At 40.3% G+C, this 17512-nt stretch overlaps 1 protein-coding gene across 1 annotated transcript in view; it reads left to right on the top strand.

Moving 5' to 3' along the window:
* Positions 1 to 17512, top strand: part of LPCAT2 (lysophosphatidylcholine acyltransferase 2) — a 77363-nt gene that overhangs the window by 9856 nt on the left and 49995 nt on the right. Inside the window, exons 2-8 of the mRNA XM_004600665.2 lie at positions 383 to 522; positions 2808 to 3025; positions 6278 to 6390; positions 8927 to 8987; positions 10277 to 10335; positions 12020 to 12054; positions 14985 to 15039. Of these exons, the coding sequence (XP_004600722.2) occupies positions 383 to 522; positions 2808 to 3025; positions 6278 to 6390; positions 8927 to 8987; positions 10277 to 10335; positions 12020 to 12054; positions 14985 to 15039 (681 nt within the window). The remainder of the gene's footprint in view (positions 1 to 382; positions 523 to 2807; positions 3026 to 6277; positions 6391 to 8926; positions 8988 to 10276; positions 10336 to 12019; positions 12055 to 14984; positions 15040 to 17512) is intronic.

Genomic DNA, 17512 nt, shown 5'->3' with positions numbered 1-17512 from the left:
TTTCTAGCTGCCAAGTGGAATGCACGTTCTTTGTTCCGCCAGCATGCTCTATCTGTTTTCAGATATGCAGATAAAGTTGCCTTCTAGTACTGATTTTCTTCGCTTAGCATGTTGATGCCAATGACCCCACCAGCAGCCCACACATGAATGTGGCTTAATTAACATGATCACAGGACTGATATCTTCATGCCAATAGGGAGCTTTGTGGCATCAGCCAAGTCTTTTTTCCTTGTGCTTAGATCCTTTTCTAACAGGGTCTTATGTCCATTTCATCCTTGGGTTCATGCATGAATAGCATAAAATTTTCCTCTTCCATGTGTCTATAACTACAGCATTAAAATAAAACGTCCATGCATCCATTTTTATCAACTTTGATTTCCAGATTTTCTTTCTTGGAATTATCCTGCTTCCAATTCGTGCCTTCTTGATTGCATTCATTCTAGTGCTGGCATGGCCCTTTGCTGCAATTCCCACAGCATGCTGTCCCGAAAAGCTGACCCACCCGCTAACTGGTTGGAGGAGGTAAGAAATAATTATACTTAAGCACTAGGCAAATCAAGATGAAGAGGAGGAGTTTGTTTTGGCTTAGTCAGGGGACAAGTTTTCTCTGATGGCTCCCTACTTAATTTTAATCATTTATTTTTGTTTCTCAGATGAAACTTTTAATTTATCAAATGTAGAAATTACTGCCCAGCACTTTTGAATTTCCTGTTAAAGCTTTAATTTTCTGGGCCAGAGAGAGAGAAAGAGGGAGGAGAGAGAGAGAGAGAGAGAGAGAGAGAGAGAGAGAGAGAGAGAGAGGAGAGAGAGAGAGAGAGAGAGAGAGAGAGAGGGAGGAGAGAGAGAGAGAGAGAGAGAGAGTGTCCAGGAGACATACACTTGCCCTGCATGCTGCTGACCTGGGTTTGAGCTCTTGTACTCATGTAGGCCCCCTGAGTACCACCACGGGTCCCTCCTGAGTACCGCCCAATACCCGCCTCCAAAGTTGTAATTTTCTGATAGCAAAATATTTTATTTTCTGAGTTACCTGCAAAAAGTGATAGATTTCAAGTTCTGAAAGACCCAATTAGTGTGCTTAAAACATTGGCACTGAAAAATCTGACTTCCTTTTTGCTTTCTCCTCATTTTTCACATTTGCCGTTGTCCCCCAATAGTAACTGTATATTTTAAGCAGTGATATACTTCAGTGGAACAGTTATGTAGTCATTATTACTAATAGCAGTTTATCCATAAATGTCACCTAGTTTTTAGAATCATCAATTATTGAGGCAGAACGGAATTGCTTCTCTACCTAATTAGCATGAAGGAAGAAGCTGGCCATGAGTTAACATTGGTACAAGTCTGTTCCTTTTGGGAAGAGCTGACTCATAATCTCTGTCCTGAGAGCGAAGCTCTCTCAGGATTCTGGAGAAATCTGGAAAAGGATTTCAGGGCACTGTAATGAGCACATAGGGCTACTCCTTTCATCTAACTCATGCTCCAAGACTTTTGGGAAACACCATTCTAGAAACTAAGAAATACAAAGTTTATTGGTATGCTGGCTTCATGTACCCACCCCTTACACACCCTGGGGGGTATAGGAATGATCCAGGGGAGCCACTGTAGCCTTGGGTGCAGTTGGTGGTGTTTTACGTCTTTTCTCTTAAGGAAGGTTGATTTCCAAGGGGTTGGGGACCATGCACAGAGTGTTTTTTGTTCATTATAAGTTTGGGGACCCCTGTTCCAATGAATGAGCAAATATCAATGTTGAATACAGGCTGGTGTGAAGTGAAACTAATGACACCTCAGTCTTTACAAATTCTCCTCTTTGATTTTAGACCTCCAGTTCATGTGTTGTTAAAACACACACACACACACACACACACACACACACACGAGATGTTTTTCATGATTCATCTATTCCTTCAGTTTTCTATTAACAATAGCAATCAAATGAGAAACATATGATGTTGGATGATAACCTGAATCAAGAAATCATGCAGGGCTGGAGAGAGAGCTAAGTGGTAGAACATTTATTTATTTACCTACTATCTGTAAGGCCCTAAGTCTGTTTCCGCTGATCCTGGGTGGTTCTCAGTGCTCCATCCCTGCCCCACACCAATCAGTATAGCCCTCGTTTTCCCCCAAAGCTGCCAGTGTGGCCCTGATGGCTTCCAAGTGTTACACTAATGGGCTGATCATGGCTAGGAGTGGCCCCAGCCCTGGAGCACAACTGGGTGTGGCTCCTATGTTTAAGAAGTGTTTACATCTATAAAACAGGGATGAGTGTGAGTAACCCCTGTTAACACCAGCATGGGTTCTGGTCTCTCTCTATATATACATATATATCACTGTCACTGTCATCACTGTTATTCCGTGGTTCATCGATTTGCTCAAGTGGGTGCCAGTAACGTCTCCATTTGTCCTAGCCCTGAGATTTTAGCAGCCTCTCCTTACTCGTCCTTTCCAAGGTACCACATTGGAGGCTCTTTCAGGGTCAGGGGAATGAGACCCATCATTGTTACTGTTTTTGGCAGACCGAATACACCACGGGGAGCTTGCCAGGCTCTGCCATGATAATTGATATTGATATATATTATATATAATATATATGTAAACATAATATATAATATATATAAATATAAAATACATCACATATATATAGTGTCTGACAGGAAAGCTCCACACACGTTAGCTGTTCTTCATAGCTCATGTTTTTTCAATTCAGCCTTTGAGCATGTTCGGGTCTTGTGTTGTGTTTTAGGGTAGAGTCTTCCCATTAGCACTTAGCAAAGCTAATTCTGTCTTTGCAATGCTTCTTTCCAAAGGACAGTGACCCTGCCTGTTCTGAAGTTTCTGGCTCACGCCTTGTTCTTTGTCATGGGATTCATGGTTTCCGTGAAAGGCAAGATGGCCAGCGCCGCGGAAGCACCAATTTTTGTCGTGGCTCCTCATTCGACGTTCTTTGACGGAATCGCTTGTGTGGTAGCGGGGCTGCCTTCCATGGTGACTCGAAGTGAGAACATGCAGGTGCCTCTGATTGGCAGTAAGTACTGTTAAGAGCACGTGCCCCTGCTTTTTAAAAAAAATTTTATGCCCCTGCTTTAAGTGGGAAGTGTCATAGATAGCTTATAGGCAGACTTTTTCAAAAATAATTTTTTAATTTTTATTTTATTTTTTATTTTGGGACCTCACCTGACGATGCTCAGGGTTTACTCCTGGCTCTGCACTCAGAAATCTCTTCTTAGGGGTTTGGGGACCATATGGGATGCCAAGGATTGACTGATGCCAAGGTCAGTCTTTTGCAGGGTGAATGCCCTACCTGCTGTGCTGTGGCTCCAGCCCCCTTATTAGTAGCTATTTTAATAGTTTTAAAATTAACAGAGCCTTTAATGCTTTCCTTCTTTCAGTGAGGTACTATATCAAAAACTGAATTTGGGAAAATAATTATTCTTCCTTTCTGTTACCTTATAATTTGTTGTTTTTTTAATGAAACTTAAAATTTTTGTTGTTGTTTGGGAGACATCTATCAGTGCTCATGGCGCACTCCTGGCTCTGCACTCAGAAATCCTTCCTGTCAGTGCTTGGGTGACCGTATGGGGTGCCAGGGATTGAACCCAGGTTAGCTGTGTACAAGGCATGCACCCTACCCACTGGACTATCTTGGTGGCCCCCCTTTATAATTCTTAAAAATAATATTTTTAACACTGTACCATCACCACTTTCTGTTGTTTTGTTTTGTTCTGGGGCCCCACCCAGCAATGTTTGGGGGTTACTTCTGGCTCTGCACCCAGGAATTACTTCTGGCAGGTCTTGGGGGACCACATGGGACATATGCAATGTTGGGGATTAATCCCGGGCTGGCCACATGCAAGGCAAGCTCCTTACCCGCTGTACTAGGGCTCCAGCTCTGTATTATCACCGTTTTATTTTCTTGTTTGTCTGTACATTTGTTTTTGAACCACACGCAGCAGTGCTCAGGTATTATTTCTTCTCAGTGCTTAAGAATCACTCCTGGTGATGTTCACAGGCCCATATAGAGTATGGGGATCAAACCAGGGTCAACTCCATTCAAGACAAGCATCTTAATCCCTGTACTATCTGGCCACCACGTTTTGTTTATATATGTATATGTATATATGTGTGTGTGTATATATATATTTAGAAATAGGTAACATATATGATTATATTTATTTCAAATGTACCACTTAATGATTTGATACTTGTACTCATTATGAAATGCTCAGAGTCATTTTAATTAGCATATGTCAGCATGTAAAATGTACTTTTGGCATTTTCCCTCTTGCTCCTTTCCCCATTTCACTCTTCCCTTTTGTAACCACCATTCTCTTCTCTTTATAAGTTTCATTTTTATGTGTTCTAAGAGATTTTATTTTTAAATTTCACAATAAGTGAAATTCTATAGTATTTTTTTTTCTGACTTATTTCACTTTCTTTATTCCCTTCAAGCCCATTCAAGGGCTGGAGCCATAGCACAGCGGTAGGGTGTTCGCCTTTCACGCGGCCGACCCATGTTCGATTCCTCCGCCCCTCTCGGAGAGCCTGGCAAGCTACCGAGAGTATCGCGCCCGCACGGCAGAGCCTGGCAAGCTACCGGTGGCGTATCAGATATACCAAAAACAGTAACAATAAGTCTCTCAATGAGAGACGTTACTGGTGCCCGCTCGAACAAATTGATGAGCAACGGGATGACAATGACAGTGACAGTGAAGCCCATTCATCTTTTCACAGATGACAAGATTTCATCATTTTCTATGCCCAAATGTATCTTTGTGTGCTTATGAACATGCATGCATGTATAGATGGACACGCGTGTGTGCACACACAACACACACACACACACACACACAGTAGAGTCCTGTATCATTTAGCTGTGGGGATTCCATTCTGAAAAATGTGTTACTAGGAAATTGTCATTGTGTAAATGTCTACATGGTATATACCTGTGCCTTGTGTCACTGGCTGTAAAAAACTAAGGCACGCTGTCGGGCGCGCGCACTTGCGAGCTCTCCGGGCGGACTGGCAAAGTACCAGGTGGCACCTGCCAGTCAGTTCCTTGGGCATTCACCTACTGCTGGCCACTTTGGTTGTTTCCATACCTGGGTAATTGTGGATAATCCGTGAAAGAATCCAGTGGTGCACGTATCTTTTTCAAGCAGTGTTTCTATTCTTATACAGAGCTGCAGAAACAAGCTTTTAATACCACACATGGTTGATTTTTGTTTGTCGATTTGTTTAAGCAAAGGAGGATTTAACTAGAGAATTCGTGAAAACATCCGACCCACACTATTTCAAAAATGTCTCTTTGGGATCTTAGGGCTGATAAACACACTAAGTCTTTTTCTCCTAACTTGGTTTTCTTCATTATTACCCCAGAATCTCCACAAGGGAACAATGTGTAACTCTTTGAAAATGATGATGTGGAACAGTAAGTGCTTCCTGCCATAAAAAATAATGAAGCAAGTAAAATGTTTTTTCCCACCCGGTGCTTTGGTCTCTCCCTAGGGGATTAGTCTCTAAGTAACTGGTCTCAGATGTCCCAGGTTATTGCCAGCATGAGCAGTGACAGAGAGGGCGTGTAAGTGCCGTCTGATCGCCTGGGGACACAGGAGAAATAAGAGGATCTTTGCAACTTTATTATTCGACTATGAAAGACTCTTCCTTTTTTCTTGACACCCCTGATTTGTTTAAAAAAGAATTCACCTAAAATTTTTTAAAATATGTCACAACAGAGTTTTAGTAAATAATAATTATAATAATTGCCCCTTAATCAAGAATTCACATGATTCACTTTCAGGATATTCCTAAAATAAAACAAGATAGTCTTGTAGTCTTTTCCCAAAGCTAAATGTCATCTGAGGGAGAATGCCGCGAAGGAGAAAATTGCATTGTTGTTTGTTGTCACAAAGACCAGGAGTTACATGGACGGACACACAACACACACACACAAGCACATACACACACACACAGCAGGATTTGCTGCTTGCACTGTTAGTTCTGGTGCCTGCACACTTGGGTTACACATTCTGTCTTTTCATAGTCTTGCTGCTGACTTCTGTTAAAACAGTTTTTTTTTAGGTATAAGTAAATATTCACTACTCTTTTTGGAATATCACTGGGAGCCCAGTTCGAATAAACTCTGAATTGGAGGATTTTCAAAAAATGACTCTGATCTCAATTTTTCTATAGAATTTGTTCTGTAATTTATCTATTGTTCATCTGTTGGTTGCTTTAGCCAATATGATGACATCATTGTGACTTTTTGTTTGTTCTAAAGGATTGTTGCAGGCTATTCAGCCAGTGTTGGTGTCCCGGATAGATCCAGATTCACGAAAAAACACGATAAATGAAATAATAAAGCGAGCCACGTCAGGAGGAGAATGGCCCCAGGTAGTATGCAGGTGTTTATTGAAATGTATTGAGAGTTAATTTTTGTACATTCTACACATGTTGTTGGCATCTCAGCAAAATCTGAGGATACGTGTGATAGATGGCTTTAGCTTAATAGAAAGAAGCAGAAGAAATGAATGATTTTAAAGATGTCTTCTTCCTCATAAGCTACTTCTTGGACTTAAATATGTCACTCATTAAAAAAAATTTTTTACATTGTTTTGGGGCTGCTATAGTGCTCAGGAGCCAGCAAACGCCACTTTAGGTGCTGTTTTTTGGGAGAAGGGCTTATCAAGTGCTGGGGATCGGATTCAGGGCCTCGCACATGCAAACTGCATGCGTGATAGACCCCATTCTGGCTCTGTCATTCTCTTTGAAGTCTCCAGATTCTTCAAAGCAGCTTTTGTTTCATGTCAGGTAAAACCATTCCTTGCATCTGAATTTATTGACTGCTTTAGGAGGAGGTCCTAAAGTTAACTCAGTTATGTCAACTCAGTTATGGTTGACTCAGTTATGTCAACCATATGGTGGGTTTAAAGAAGAAAGTGGTTGAGATCTTTAATCTTTAGTGAGGAGAATTGGGCACGGATTTTCATGGAATCGGTATATCAGAGTATCTGTAGAGCTCCTTCAAGGAACAGTTACTCCTTTTACGTACCACTTCCTCTGGATTTCCTTTTCTTGTTTTTTTTTTCCCTATTTAATTTTGGAACCACACCCAGCTGTGCTCAGGGGTTATTCCTGATTCTACACTCAGGGATCACTCCTTGGTGGGCTCAGGGGACCAGCTGGGGTTCTGGGGCTCGAACCTGGGTTCGCCCTATACAAGGCAAACATCCTACCCAGTGAATAATTGCTCCAGCCTAGATTTCCTTTCTAAAGAGAAAGGAGGGCTGGAGAGAATACAGCTGCCAGAGCTCTGTTTTCGCATGCAGCTGACCCGGGGTTCGATCCCTAGCACCGCATATGGTCCCCCAAGCTTGCTAGGAATGATGCAGCTCAGTGGTAGGAGTAAGCACGGAGGACCCCTGGGTGTAATCTGAAACAAAAATAAATAAATAAAATACCAAGGGTTGTTGACTCTTAAGTCACTCTTAACAGTCAAGGCATTTGAGAATGATGTTTAAATAGAAAAGAAAAGAAAATGCTTGAGAAGAGCTAATGTTGGGGGGGGGGGGAAGGTTGATTTTTTTTCTTGGTTCCAAGAATTTTATATAGTGCTTGTAGGTGAAAGTGAACAGTTAGATCTGGTTCTGCTCATTTTGTTCATCTCGGTAGCTTTCTCTCCAGAGGTAGACGGGTATCTTTTGGAATTCTTGCCTGGAATTTTCAGGCATTGACCAGTCAACCACTTGGGGGGGATATTGTAGAAAGAATTCCTCATTAGAGATAGGAGATGACTATTCATGCTCCTGCCAGCCCCGAGAGTTTATGATTTATTCTCTGTTGGTCCATGGGTAATAGTGTAGCTGTAGGGTTTCTGCTGAATGAATCAGACTCAATAGTGGATCCTTCTGTCATAAGAATGTCATAAGAGGGGCTAGAGCAATAGCACAGCGGGTAGGGCGTTTGCCTTGCATGCGGCCGACCCAGGTTCGATTCCCAGCATCCCATATGGTCCCCTGAGTACCGCCAGGAGTAATTCCTGAGTGCAGAACCAGGAGTAACCCCTGTGCATCGCCAGGTGTGACCCAAAAAGCAAAAGAAAAAAGTATGTCATAAGAAACCCATTGTTTTTTGTTGGAGGGTAGAATTTTACCTGTTCATAATTTTTACTTTAGAAGTAAAGGGTTATTGTTTCAGACTAGCCTGGTAATATTTTTATTCTCTTATAAAATTGCACATCATTGCCTACTTTGAAGGTAGAAATTGTCAATTTTAATTTTAGGTACTTAGCAATTTATACATAGCTAAATTCTAGAAACTTCAAATAAAAATCAAGCTGCTATTTTTATTCAGTTAATGGGGAAAGTACATGTGCATATTTTTAATATGGAATGCATAAAGAAGTATGTCAAAAGCTTAAAATACTCCCTCAAAAAGATAGTAAGTGGTACTTCAGACATCAACTAGTTCTAGTACATATAACATATTATAAGCATTTCTTCTATTTCCTCAGTACATCTCTATTATATGACATAGAAATTAAAACCATTAATAGAAAAACAGAAACAAATAAGAAAGGATTATATATAGAAGTAGAAGAAATACTTTAATATTATCTAATGTACACTTAGAGCATGATTTCAGATCTTTTATATTTGTTTTTAATCATTAGAATAATTATTAAGAAACATTTGCTAAGTATATCCTCTAGTCAAAGTTTTAATCATTATCTATTTTAGTGATCAGACTACACTTTTAGAGTAAAATTAGGTAATCTATTTCTAGCTTTCATTAGAATCAGCTATCAGCTTTTATTTTATTTTTACTTTCTAATAATTGGGAACTACATGAGAAGTCATAAGAAAGTGAGTAAAGAGGTCATCTATTAGTTAGACTGAATTTGTAAGTAATCTATTTCTTTTCTCCCAAGATACTAGTTTTCCCAGAAGGTACTTGTACTAATCGTTCCTGTTTGATTACTTTTAAACCAGGTAAGATAAATTAAATTATGTATTATAGCAAAGTAGTATGAAAGTGCTCTCAAATTATTTGACATTAATACACAAAATACTCCTTAGATTTGTTCTGAGAGTTACTTTCTTTTCTGATAAAAGGTTGTGTTTAAGGTTGTGAATCCATAAATTCACTACTTTCCTTCTGAGTCATACCCTTTCTTTCTTGAAGTAAAGTGTAAGAGTTGTGAATAGAGGTTTAATTGTGTGTATATGTGAGTATGTGATAGTATTGTGAATGTATGTGAGAGAATGTGTGCATGTGTGTGTTTATGTTGATGTGTGTATATGTGTGTGTGTTGGAACCCAGAATACGCACAGAGATCTGGGCTCATCAAGTAGAAAACTTGTGTCAGTGCCCATAACACTATCTCTCAAGGTTCTTTAAAAAAATATGAGGTTGTACATTTCATACCGATTGCTAAGACTTTAAAATGCTTTGGTCTTGCCTGCTAGACTGCTCAGAGCCAAAGTCAGAACTCACTTCTTGCAAGTGTGCTTGTTCTTGCTTCAAACATTAGGTTTCAGTTAGATATTTCTTTCATATTGATCTTAATGTTTTGTTTTGTTGCTTTTTGGGTCACACCCAGCGATGCACAGGGGTTACTCCTGGCTCTGCACTCAGGAATCACCCCTGGCGGTGCTCAGGGGACCATATGGGATGCTGGGAATCGAACCCAGGTCAGCCGTGTGCAAGGCAAACGCCCTACCTGCTGTGCTATTGCTCCAGCCCCTGATCTTAATGTTTTTAAAATCTTCTTGAATTAGGTATTTGGAAAATGAAAATGTAGGTATTTGGAAAATGAAAACATAAGTTAATATATTTAAGTAACAGCTACCACATCCCTTTGCTTACTTAATTCTGAATTTTAAAATGCCCAACGTAAAAAAAGAATGTTCAACATGATAAATGCTTAAAATTTACTAACATTTAGCAAAAGGATTTTTTTTTTGGTTTTTGGGTCACACCTGGTGATGCACAGGGGTTACTTCTGGCTCTGCACTCAGGAATTACTCCTGGTGGTGCTCAGGGGACCATATGGGATGCTAGGATTTGAACCCGGGTTGGCCGCGTGCAAGGCAAACGCCCTACCTGCTATGCTATCACTCCAGCCCCAAAAGGGTTTTTTTTAATCTTTTTTGGCAAGTAGCTTCTTTTATATGTATTTTAAGACATTTAATATGAATATACCGTTTATTACTAATGTTTGTTTTATTATAAGACTTGTGTTCACCTAAAGTCTTACATGATTTTGATGTGGTTCCAGGAGCCTTCATTCCAGGAGTTCCAGTACAGCCCATCCTCCTCAGATACCCAAACAAGCTGGTAAGCATGGTCTTTCTTTTATTAGAAGAATCTCAACTACTTCAAATAGCATACATTCTCTTGGATACCTTTTTATAATAGAATCAAAGTTAGAAATACATATATGGTGGGAGTTGATGTTTAAACTTGCAATATTTAGGGTTTTATTTATTTTTTATATATTTTTTTTCTTTTTGGGTCACACCCGGCAATGATCTGGGGTTACTCCTGGCTCATGCACTCAGGAATTACTCCTGGCGGTGCTCGGGGGACCATATGGGATGCTGGGAATCGAACCCAGGTGGGCTGCATGCAAGGCAAACACCCTACCCGCTGTGCTATTGCTCCAGCCCCGAATATTTAGTTTTTAAAAGCTTGCAAGGTAGGCACATATTTGTCAGTTCTGTTATTTATTGCATTTTGTTTTTGCTATTATGAAGCTTCTGGAAGTTATTTTCTAGTTTCCACTCCATTGTCATTAGAGTGGTAAAATGACTTTAGATGCCGTCTCCTTAAAACTAGACATTAGAAAAACTGACTAAGTTTGTGATTTGCATTAAGCCTAGAAGGAAATTTTTTCAAAATCAGTGGTCATCATTGGTTGGAAGGAATTGAAGTAACAAGATGACAAATTGGGGAGAGATGTGATGTTTAATTATATACTCAGTTATTACTACCTGTGAGACTTTTGACAATTAACTTTAAAAGATATTTGAAAAGACTTTTATCCTATACAGTGTTCACCTTTGCTCAGGAAATTGTCTCTTCTGTTCCACAAAATTTGTTGTGGTCTTCTGCATACTGATTGAGTTACTGTTTTTCCTAAAAGAAAGGTTTTGGGAGTTATTTTGGTCTTAAATGGAACTCTTTTACCATAAAATTCACATTCAGAGGCAAGATACAGTTATTAATTATTATGTACAATTAAGAGTTGTAATCTAATCTACTTTCTTTTCAGTAGCTGGTTTCCCAACTTTGGACATCTTGCACTAAGAAAAAAAAATCAAACTTTTATCTTTTTCTCTATGTGATTTGAGAGCTGATGTTCATTGGGTTTTGTAGGCAAATTACTCTGTTAACATTTATATTAATGGTTGTAATTACAAAAAATGGTTATTTTTCTCTTAATATAAATGTTAGCAGAGTAGTTAAAGCTCTTTAAAAATTTGGAACAAGAGGGACCAGAGAGATAGTGCAGGGGTTAAGGTGCTTACCTTGCATGGAGCCAACTTGGTTTGATCTCTGGTTTGATCTCTTATTTTGATCCTCTGAGTGTCAACCAGAATTGACCTCTAAGTACAGAGTCAACAGTAGCCCATGAGTACTGTTGAATGTGCCCCCGAGCCAAAAATAAATATACTAATAAAAAAATCATAATGCAGAGTGCTGCCTGTTCAGTGGGAGGGCCTGTGTCTCTCATTGTGAGCTTTGGGGTCTATCTGCAGATCCCACCAGAACAAAATTAAGAATTATTGGTTCTCTACAAAAGATAGGTTTTTGCAAAGCAAGCTGACCTCTTTGGCTGGGTAGCTTTCTAATTCAAGAGCTCATGGATAGGTTCACAGTTGTTTGACAATAATAATCTGCTTATCTTAACATGTTACCTTTTATTCATAAAAAAAGTAAGTAAATAGCAATATGGCAACAAAATTGTTTCAGTTGGTGTTTTTCCTCTGGACTAACAGTCACAATGCTTTTGTTGTAGGACACGGTGACTTGGACATGGCAAGGATATACGTTGTAAGTCTAGTTATATAAGTTATTTTTGGAAAGCAGAGAACTTATTACTTCAATTTTTTTAAAAGCCTTGTTTTGTAAAAGTAAACATTTCAAATTAGGTCTTTCAAACTTGTGACTGCCAAATCTTTGTAGAAAGCATAATTCTCTTGCCTGTTCACTCCTGGCAGCACCCAGGTAGAGAATTATAGTCATTCTGGTAATGGACTATCTACACATACTATCTGCTCTTGGGTATTTGTATCCCAATTCTTTTTTTCACAGTTAGAACATGTGTCTACCAATTCTTAAGAAACATTTCCGATGACTTCATTCTCATCGCCCATGCCTGAGTTGTTTGGCTTACCATATTGTGTTAGCAGTCAAGAATGGTAGAATCCTGGGGTCTGATATAGCTGTGATGTGTCTGATTTGATTTGAAAAAATAGCCCAGCTTTCAGTTCTGTTTTTGGATCTGAAAAGCATAGGGATCAGCAATTTCTAAAGCATTTAGGAGAGGGTGGAGAAATACAATTTCATTATCAAGCAAGTGGAAGTAAAATGGGCCTTTATGAAGGATCATGTAGAGTCTTACTTTCTCTTACTAAGGTGGTCTATTATTTTGTTTCCTTTTCTGAGCCTGAGACTGTTTACAATTTGATGAGAGTCATGAAGCCACCTGGACTTCAGGACTTTTCCCAGGGACTTACCCAGTAATGAGTGTGTGTGTGTGTGTGTGTGTGTATGTGTGTGCATGTGTGTGTTTGTGTATGTGTGTGCATGTGTGTTTGTGTATGTGTGTGTGTGTGTGTAGTGGTGGTGGTGTCCAGGATTGAACCCAAGGCTTCATGCATTGCAAGGCAACTGCTATTACTAATCCACCTCCCTATTCCCAGAAGTGTCTTGATAATAATAATACATACAAAGCTCAAATAACCTTGCTCACAAATAAGTGACAACTACAACTACATGGAAATATTTAAATAAAATAATTTGCCTTTAGATACCTTTAAGGGTTAAAACTACTTCTAAAAGCCAGTTATTAAAAAAAAAATTCCCTGAAAAACGACTGCATGCTTGTTTTCTCATGTGCATGTGTGTGTGTGTGTGTGTGTGTGTGTGAGTGTGTGTGCGTGCACGTACATGCATGCAAATTGCTTTGAAATAATCAGTGTTAATCAGAATAGGGAACTGATGGGGGTCAGTTACATGTGGTCATAAATATTAAACTTAGCAGGTATATTCTTTCCTGCTGTGTTTCAGGCCTGGGTTAGTTGAGGCAAGTAAAGGACACCAAAAATAAAGAATGAAAATAATACAAGAAACCTGGACAGGATGTGATCTTTAACTCTCTGGGAAATTAGTTTATTTATTTGGCTAAAACACATATTTTATGTCATGACTGATTTTTGGATTCCTGGTCTACAGCTTTCATGTAAAGGAAAAATTAAGAGAAATAAGTAGTTTTTTTTAAAAAAAGCACTTTTTAACATGGCCTAAGAAATTGTGCAGGCTGTGTATTTATATTTCCTGAGCTACAACATTCTTGGGGCTTTTGCAGATTAAGTTTCTTCTGGACATAGTGACTTCGGATTTACTGTTTTTGTTTTTGTAGCCATTTGGGTAGATAGGAAGATCAAAAAGAAGACTTCTGGTAGGAAGAACATGGCTAGAAAAATAAAGTGACTTAGTTAATCTACCTTCTAATCTGGGGTGTGTGTAAAAAGAAAGCAAGGGAAAAATAGAGATAATTCAAAAAAGAAAGCAAGCACAGTCATTTTTTAAAAAAATTAGGACTTATAAACACCAAACCTTCAAAAGTGTGTGTGTATGTCAAAAGGCATAACTTTTCTTTTGTTGAAATGCCACATTACAGTAATGATTGTTAGCTCCTCTATTCACACTTATCCTCAGATCAACTTTGTATTGTTTTTAGTACTATGTCATTTACTTGGGCTGGAGTGATAGTGCAGAGGGTAGGGCAGTTGCTTGGCACACAGCGACCCAGGTTTGATTCCTCCGCCCCTCTCGGAGAGCCCGGCAAGCTACCGAGAGTATCTCACCCACACGGCAGAGCCTGGCAAGCTAACCGTGGCATATTCAATATGCCAAAAAGAGTAACAAGTCTCAAAATGGAGACATTACTGGTGCCCGCTCTGATACTGTGTCTTTTACTTCTAAAACAGTTCTCTCTATCTCTCCTGCCCCAAGTGCTACCTTAAGTTTAGGTTCTAAAAAGAGATTTTACACCAAACACAGATGCCATAAGGGAGATGCAGCCTCATGGCATAAGAAGGGAAGAACTGTTCTAAAAAGTGTTTGGTTATTCGGATATGTGAACATTTCAGGTCTCATGAGACCATATATCATTACATATTTTTTTGCACCAATCACATTTTTCTGCACAGAATATTCAAGTAATGAACCCCAAGGCTGTGATTTAAGTAAATACAAAATTAAGATAAATCATGTGAATTGGCTTTGCTTGGGATTGATAGTAAAAGATTCCATTTCAGATGGAAGAGTTGAAATAGATACATCGATGAACAATTTTTAGTTAATTATTTGAAATCAGTAAAATCTATTTACTCAATTCCTACGTACCAGAAAGCTGCTAGTAGGAACAACTCTTTCAAAAGTTTTTTTTTGAGGAGACTGGACTAAATAGAATCACTTTGTCTAGCTTTACAATGAAATTTGAAACTTTGCAGAAACATAATCCCATAAATAGAATATTTATTTCTTTGTAAGAAGAACCACTGTGAGGTATATATTTAGTATTGCATTTGGTAAGTAGACTTTTGCCCAGAAGTGTTATAGCTGCGTTTATAATGCAGAATAGTCAGAAGTGAGGTAGCGGGTATTGTGTGTGAAGAAGGAAATGAAGAGGGGGTTAATGGGTGGGCCAGACATTTGCATATCCTCTAAGTGCCACTTCTTTCTTCCCTCCTCAGCCTTCAACTTTGCATCCTTACTTTCTGCCAGCCTTTCACCAGGGTGGAAGTGGAGGTAAGTCATTCAACACATAGCCTCGGGACGTGAGATTTGCCCTTGCCTTTTGTTTTGAATTTTTGTTCTAGAAAGACCAAGATGGACAAAAGTCAGAATTAAGCCAAAGTCCCCCTTTGAAATAAGCCCAGATGGCCTCTATAGGCGACTGTGTGTTTCAACCCAGACTCTTCAATCTTGTCCTCAGATCAGCGTTAGGAAACTTCTTTCTGGAAACTTCTCTCCTTTCTGGGAACTTTCAACGCACCACCTCCCTGGCCAGTCCAATGTATCCTCTCTTTGTCTCCATTTCCATGCTGACCTCTACCAAGTGGCCTGAGATCCTCCTGTCCTGACGAAAGTTGCTTTTGGCCGCAATGAGGCTGCTCCTCAGGGGGTGGGAGAAGGCCTAGAGGTCAGAGTCCCCACTCTCCTTCACACAGACAGTGCAGGAGGCAGCTCAGAGATTCCTCCAAGAACTGCCTTGCCCGTGTGAGCTAGAGTGACTGGCAGGCAAGGGCTGGAAAAGATAGTGGTGGACCTGAGGGGGTGGAAGAAGATTATTCTGAAAATTCTGACCAGTTTTTTAAGACTCTGAAGCTGGGTTCCAGTCTAATTGCACTTAGTGATTGAAAGCCGCTGGTTGCCTCTGAAGAGACTCAGGATGGCAGGGGCCAGGAGATTAAGTACAGTGGGTGATGCGCTTAGGGGTCAGCAATTTTGGTTCAATCCCTGGCACCCCACATGGTCCCCAGAGCCTCTCCAGGAGTGATCCCCAAGTGATCCAGGAGTAATCCCTGAGCACTGCCAGGTATGACCCTCAAACAAACACCCCCCCCCCAAAAAAAAGGAAAAAAATGGTGGGTCCCAAAGTACTGGGGTCATGTGTGGATTGTAGGGTAGAAGTCCGGAGTTAATGTAGGGAATTGGAGTTGGGCTTTGAGGGCTTCTGGTCCAAGTGCAGGACTGTGGGGGACGTCCCAAGCGGATACCCCTTTCCTCTGTCAGATCCCTGAGTCCTGCAGGTGTCAGTTATACTAAACGATCCTATTTCAAACTGAGTTTAGCTTTAGTGAAGGTTTTTTGGAGACTTGGCCTGTTGTCTTCCTGCCTTCGAAGTTGCTCACATGTCCCCTTTCCCCACCAACCCAGCCCCTTCTCGGAACAAACGCCTCGTTCTTGGTCTGTACTTGGATGAGTCTAGAGAAATGTTTACTCTGCTCTGGGTCAGTTTAGGAAGTGGCAAGGTGAGGGGGAAGTGAGTCAGGTTTGGTTTCTCCTTGCAAAACATCTCCATTTCACTGAAGCATTTTGACGACAGAACCTTTTTTTGTTTTTGTTTTTGGTCTGGGAATTTCCTGAAAATGTGTTGCAAAGACAGCATTTCAGGAAACCATATATCAAATTATTTTCAAGTACGTTGAGCATGGCACCTCTTTCCTTAATAGCTGCTCCGATGGTCTAACTTTGTTTGCTTTCTTTAAAAAGAGACTAGCACGCTTCAAATGGCCAAGTCATGTCTTCTCTGCAAATTTGCAAATCCAGGAAAAGCCCATGCTCTCCTTTCCTCCAGATTTCCCCTCTCCAGCAACAGATGTGGAAAGGCATCTAGAACTGTGTTTGTTTTTAAATCTAGCACATGTCAGTGATAAGACTGCCATACAACAGAGCACTGAAGATTTTTCTTGCTGAATTTCTCCCCCTCTGACAACTATTACCACATTTCCTTTCTGTGTCACAGCTTTCTTTACTCTTTCTTTTGGAAAAAAAATTACAATATTTTTATTCTCCAGCTGGTTCTTAGAGCTGTTTGGATGGTTTTCTGGCACTGAGAAGAATGTATCCTTTGTTCTGGAACTCCACAAACGGCTCCCAGCTAGTGTGAAACAGCTGCCAGTTCCAAGTTGCTGACTCGGTAGAGCATTGATGTGCTGGAGCTGTGGTGAGCAGCAAGAGAATCAGAATTTGTGGACTTCAGATTCGCCTTTAGGTTCTGATTATATTTTAGGCGCTTGAAGCTACTTTTTTGTAGCTTTCTGTTTTTGATTCATTTTGGCAGTGTCAGAAATCAAACTCAGGGCTTCACACAAGCAAGGCCAGTGCTCTATCCATAAGCTGTGTCCTCTGTCTCCAAAGCTACTTTTTTTTTTTTTTTTTGCTATTTGGGTCACACCCAGCAGTGCACAGGGGTTATTCCTGGCTCATGCACTCAGGAATTACTCCTGGCGGTGCTTGGGGGACCATATGGGATGCTGGAAATCAAACCCGGGTCAGCCTCGTTCAAGGCAAACACCCTACCCGCTGTGGTCCAGCCCCACCAAAGCTACTTTTTACCCATGAGCCTTTGGTAGGTGGGGGGGTAGGGGGAGGAGGTTGTTGTTGGTATGTTTTTGTTTTGGGGTCACATCTGGCATTCTTGGGTTATTCCTGCCTGTGCCCTCGGGAATCACTCCTAGCAGTGCTCAGAAGACCACATGGGATGCCAGGAATTGAA

The sequence above is a fragment of the Sorex araneus genome, chromosome 8, assembly GCF_027595985.1.
Source record: "Sorex araneus isolate mSorAra2 chromosome 8, mSorAra2.pri, whole genome shotgun sequence".
Taxonomy (NCBI): Eukaryota; Metazoa; Chordata; class Mammalia; order Eulipotyphla; family Soricidae; genus Sorex; species Sorex araneus.
The sequence above is the reverse complement of the archived record's forward strand: the minus strand, read 5'-3'. Positions and strand labels throughout refer to the sequence as shown.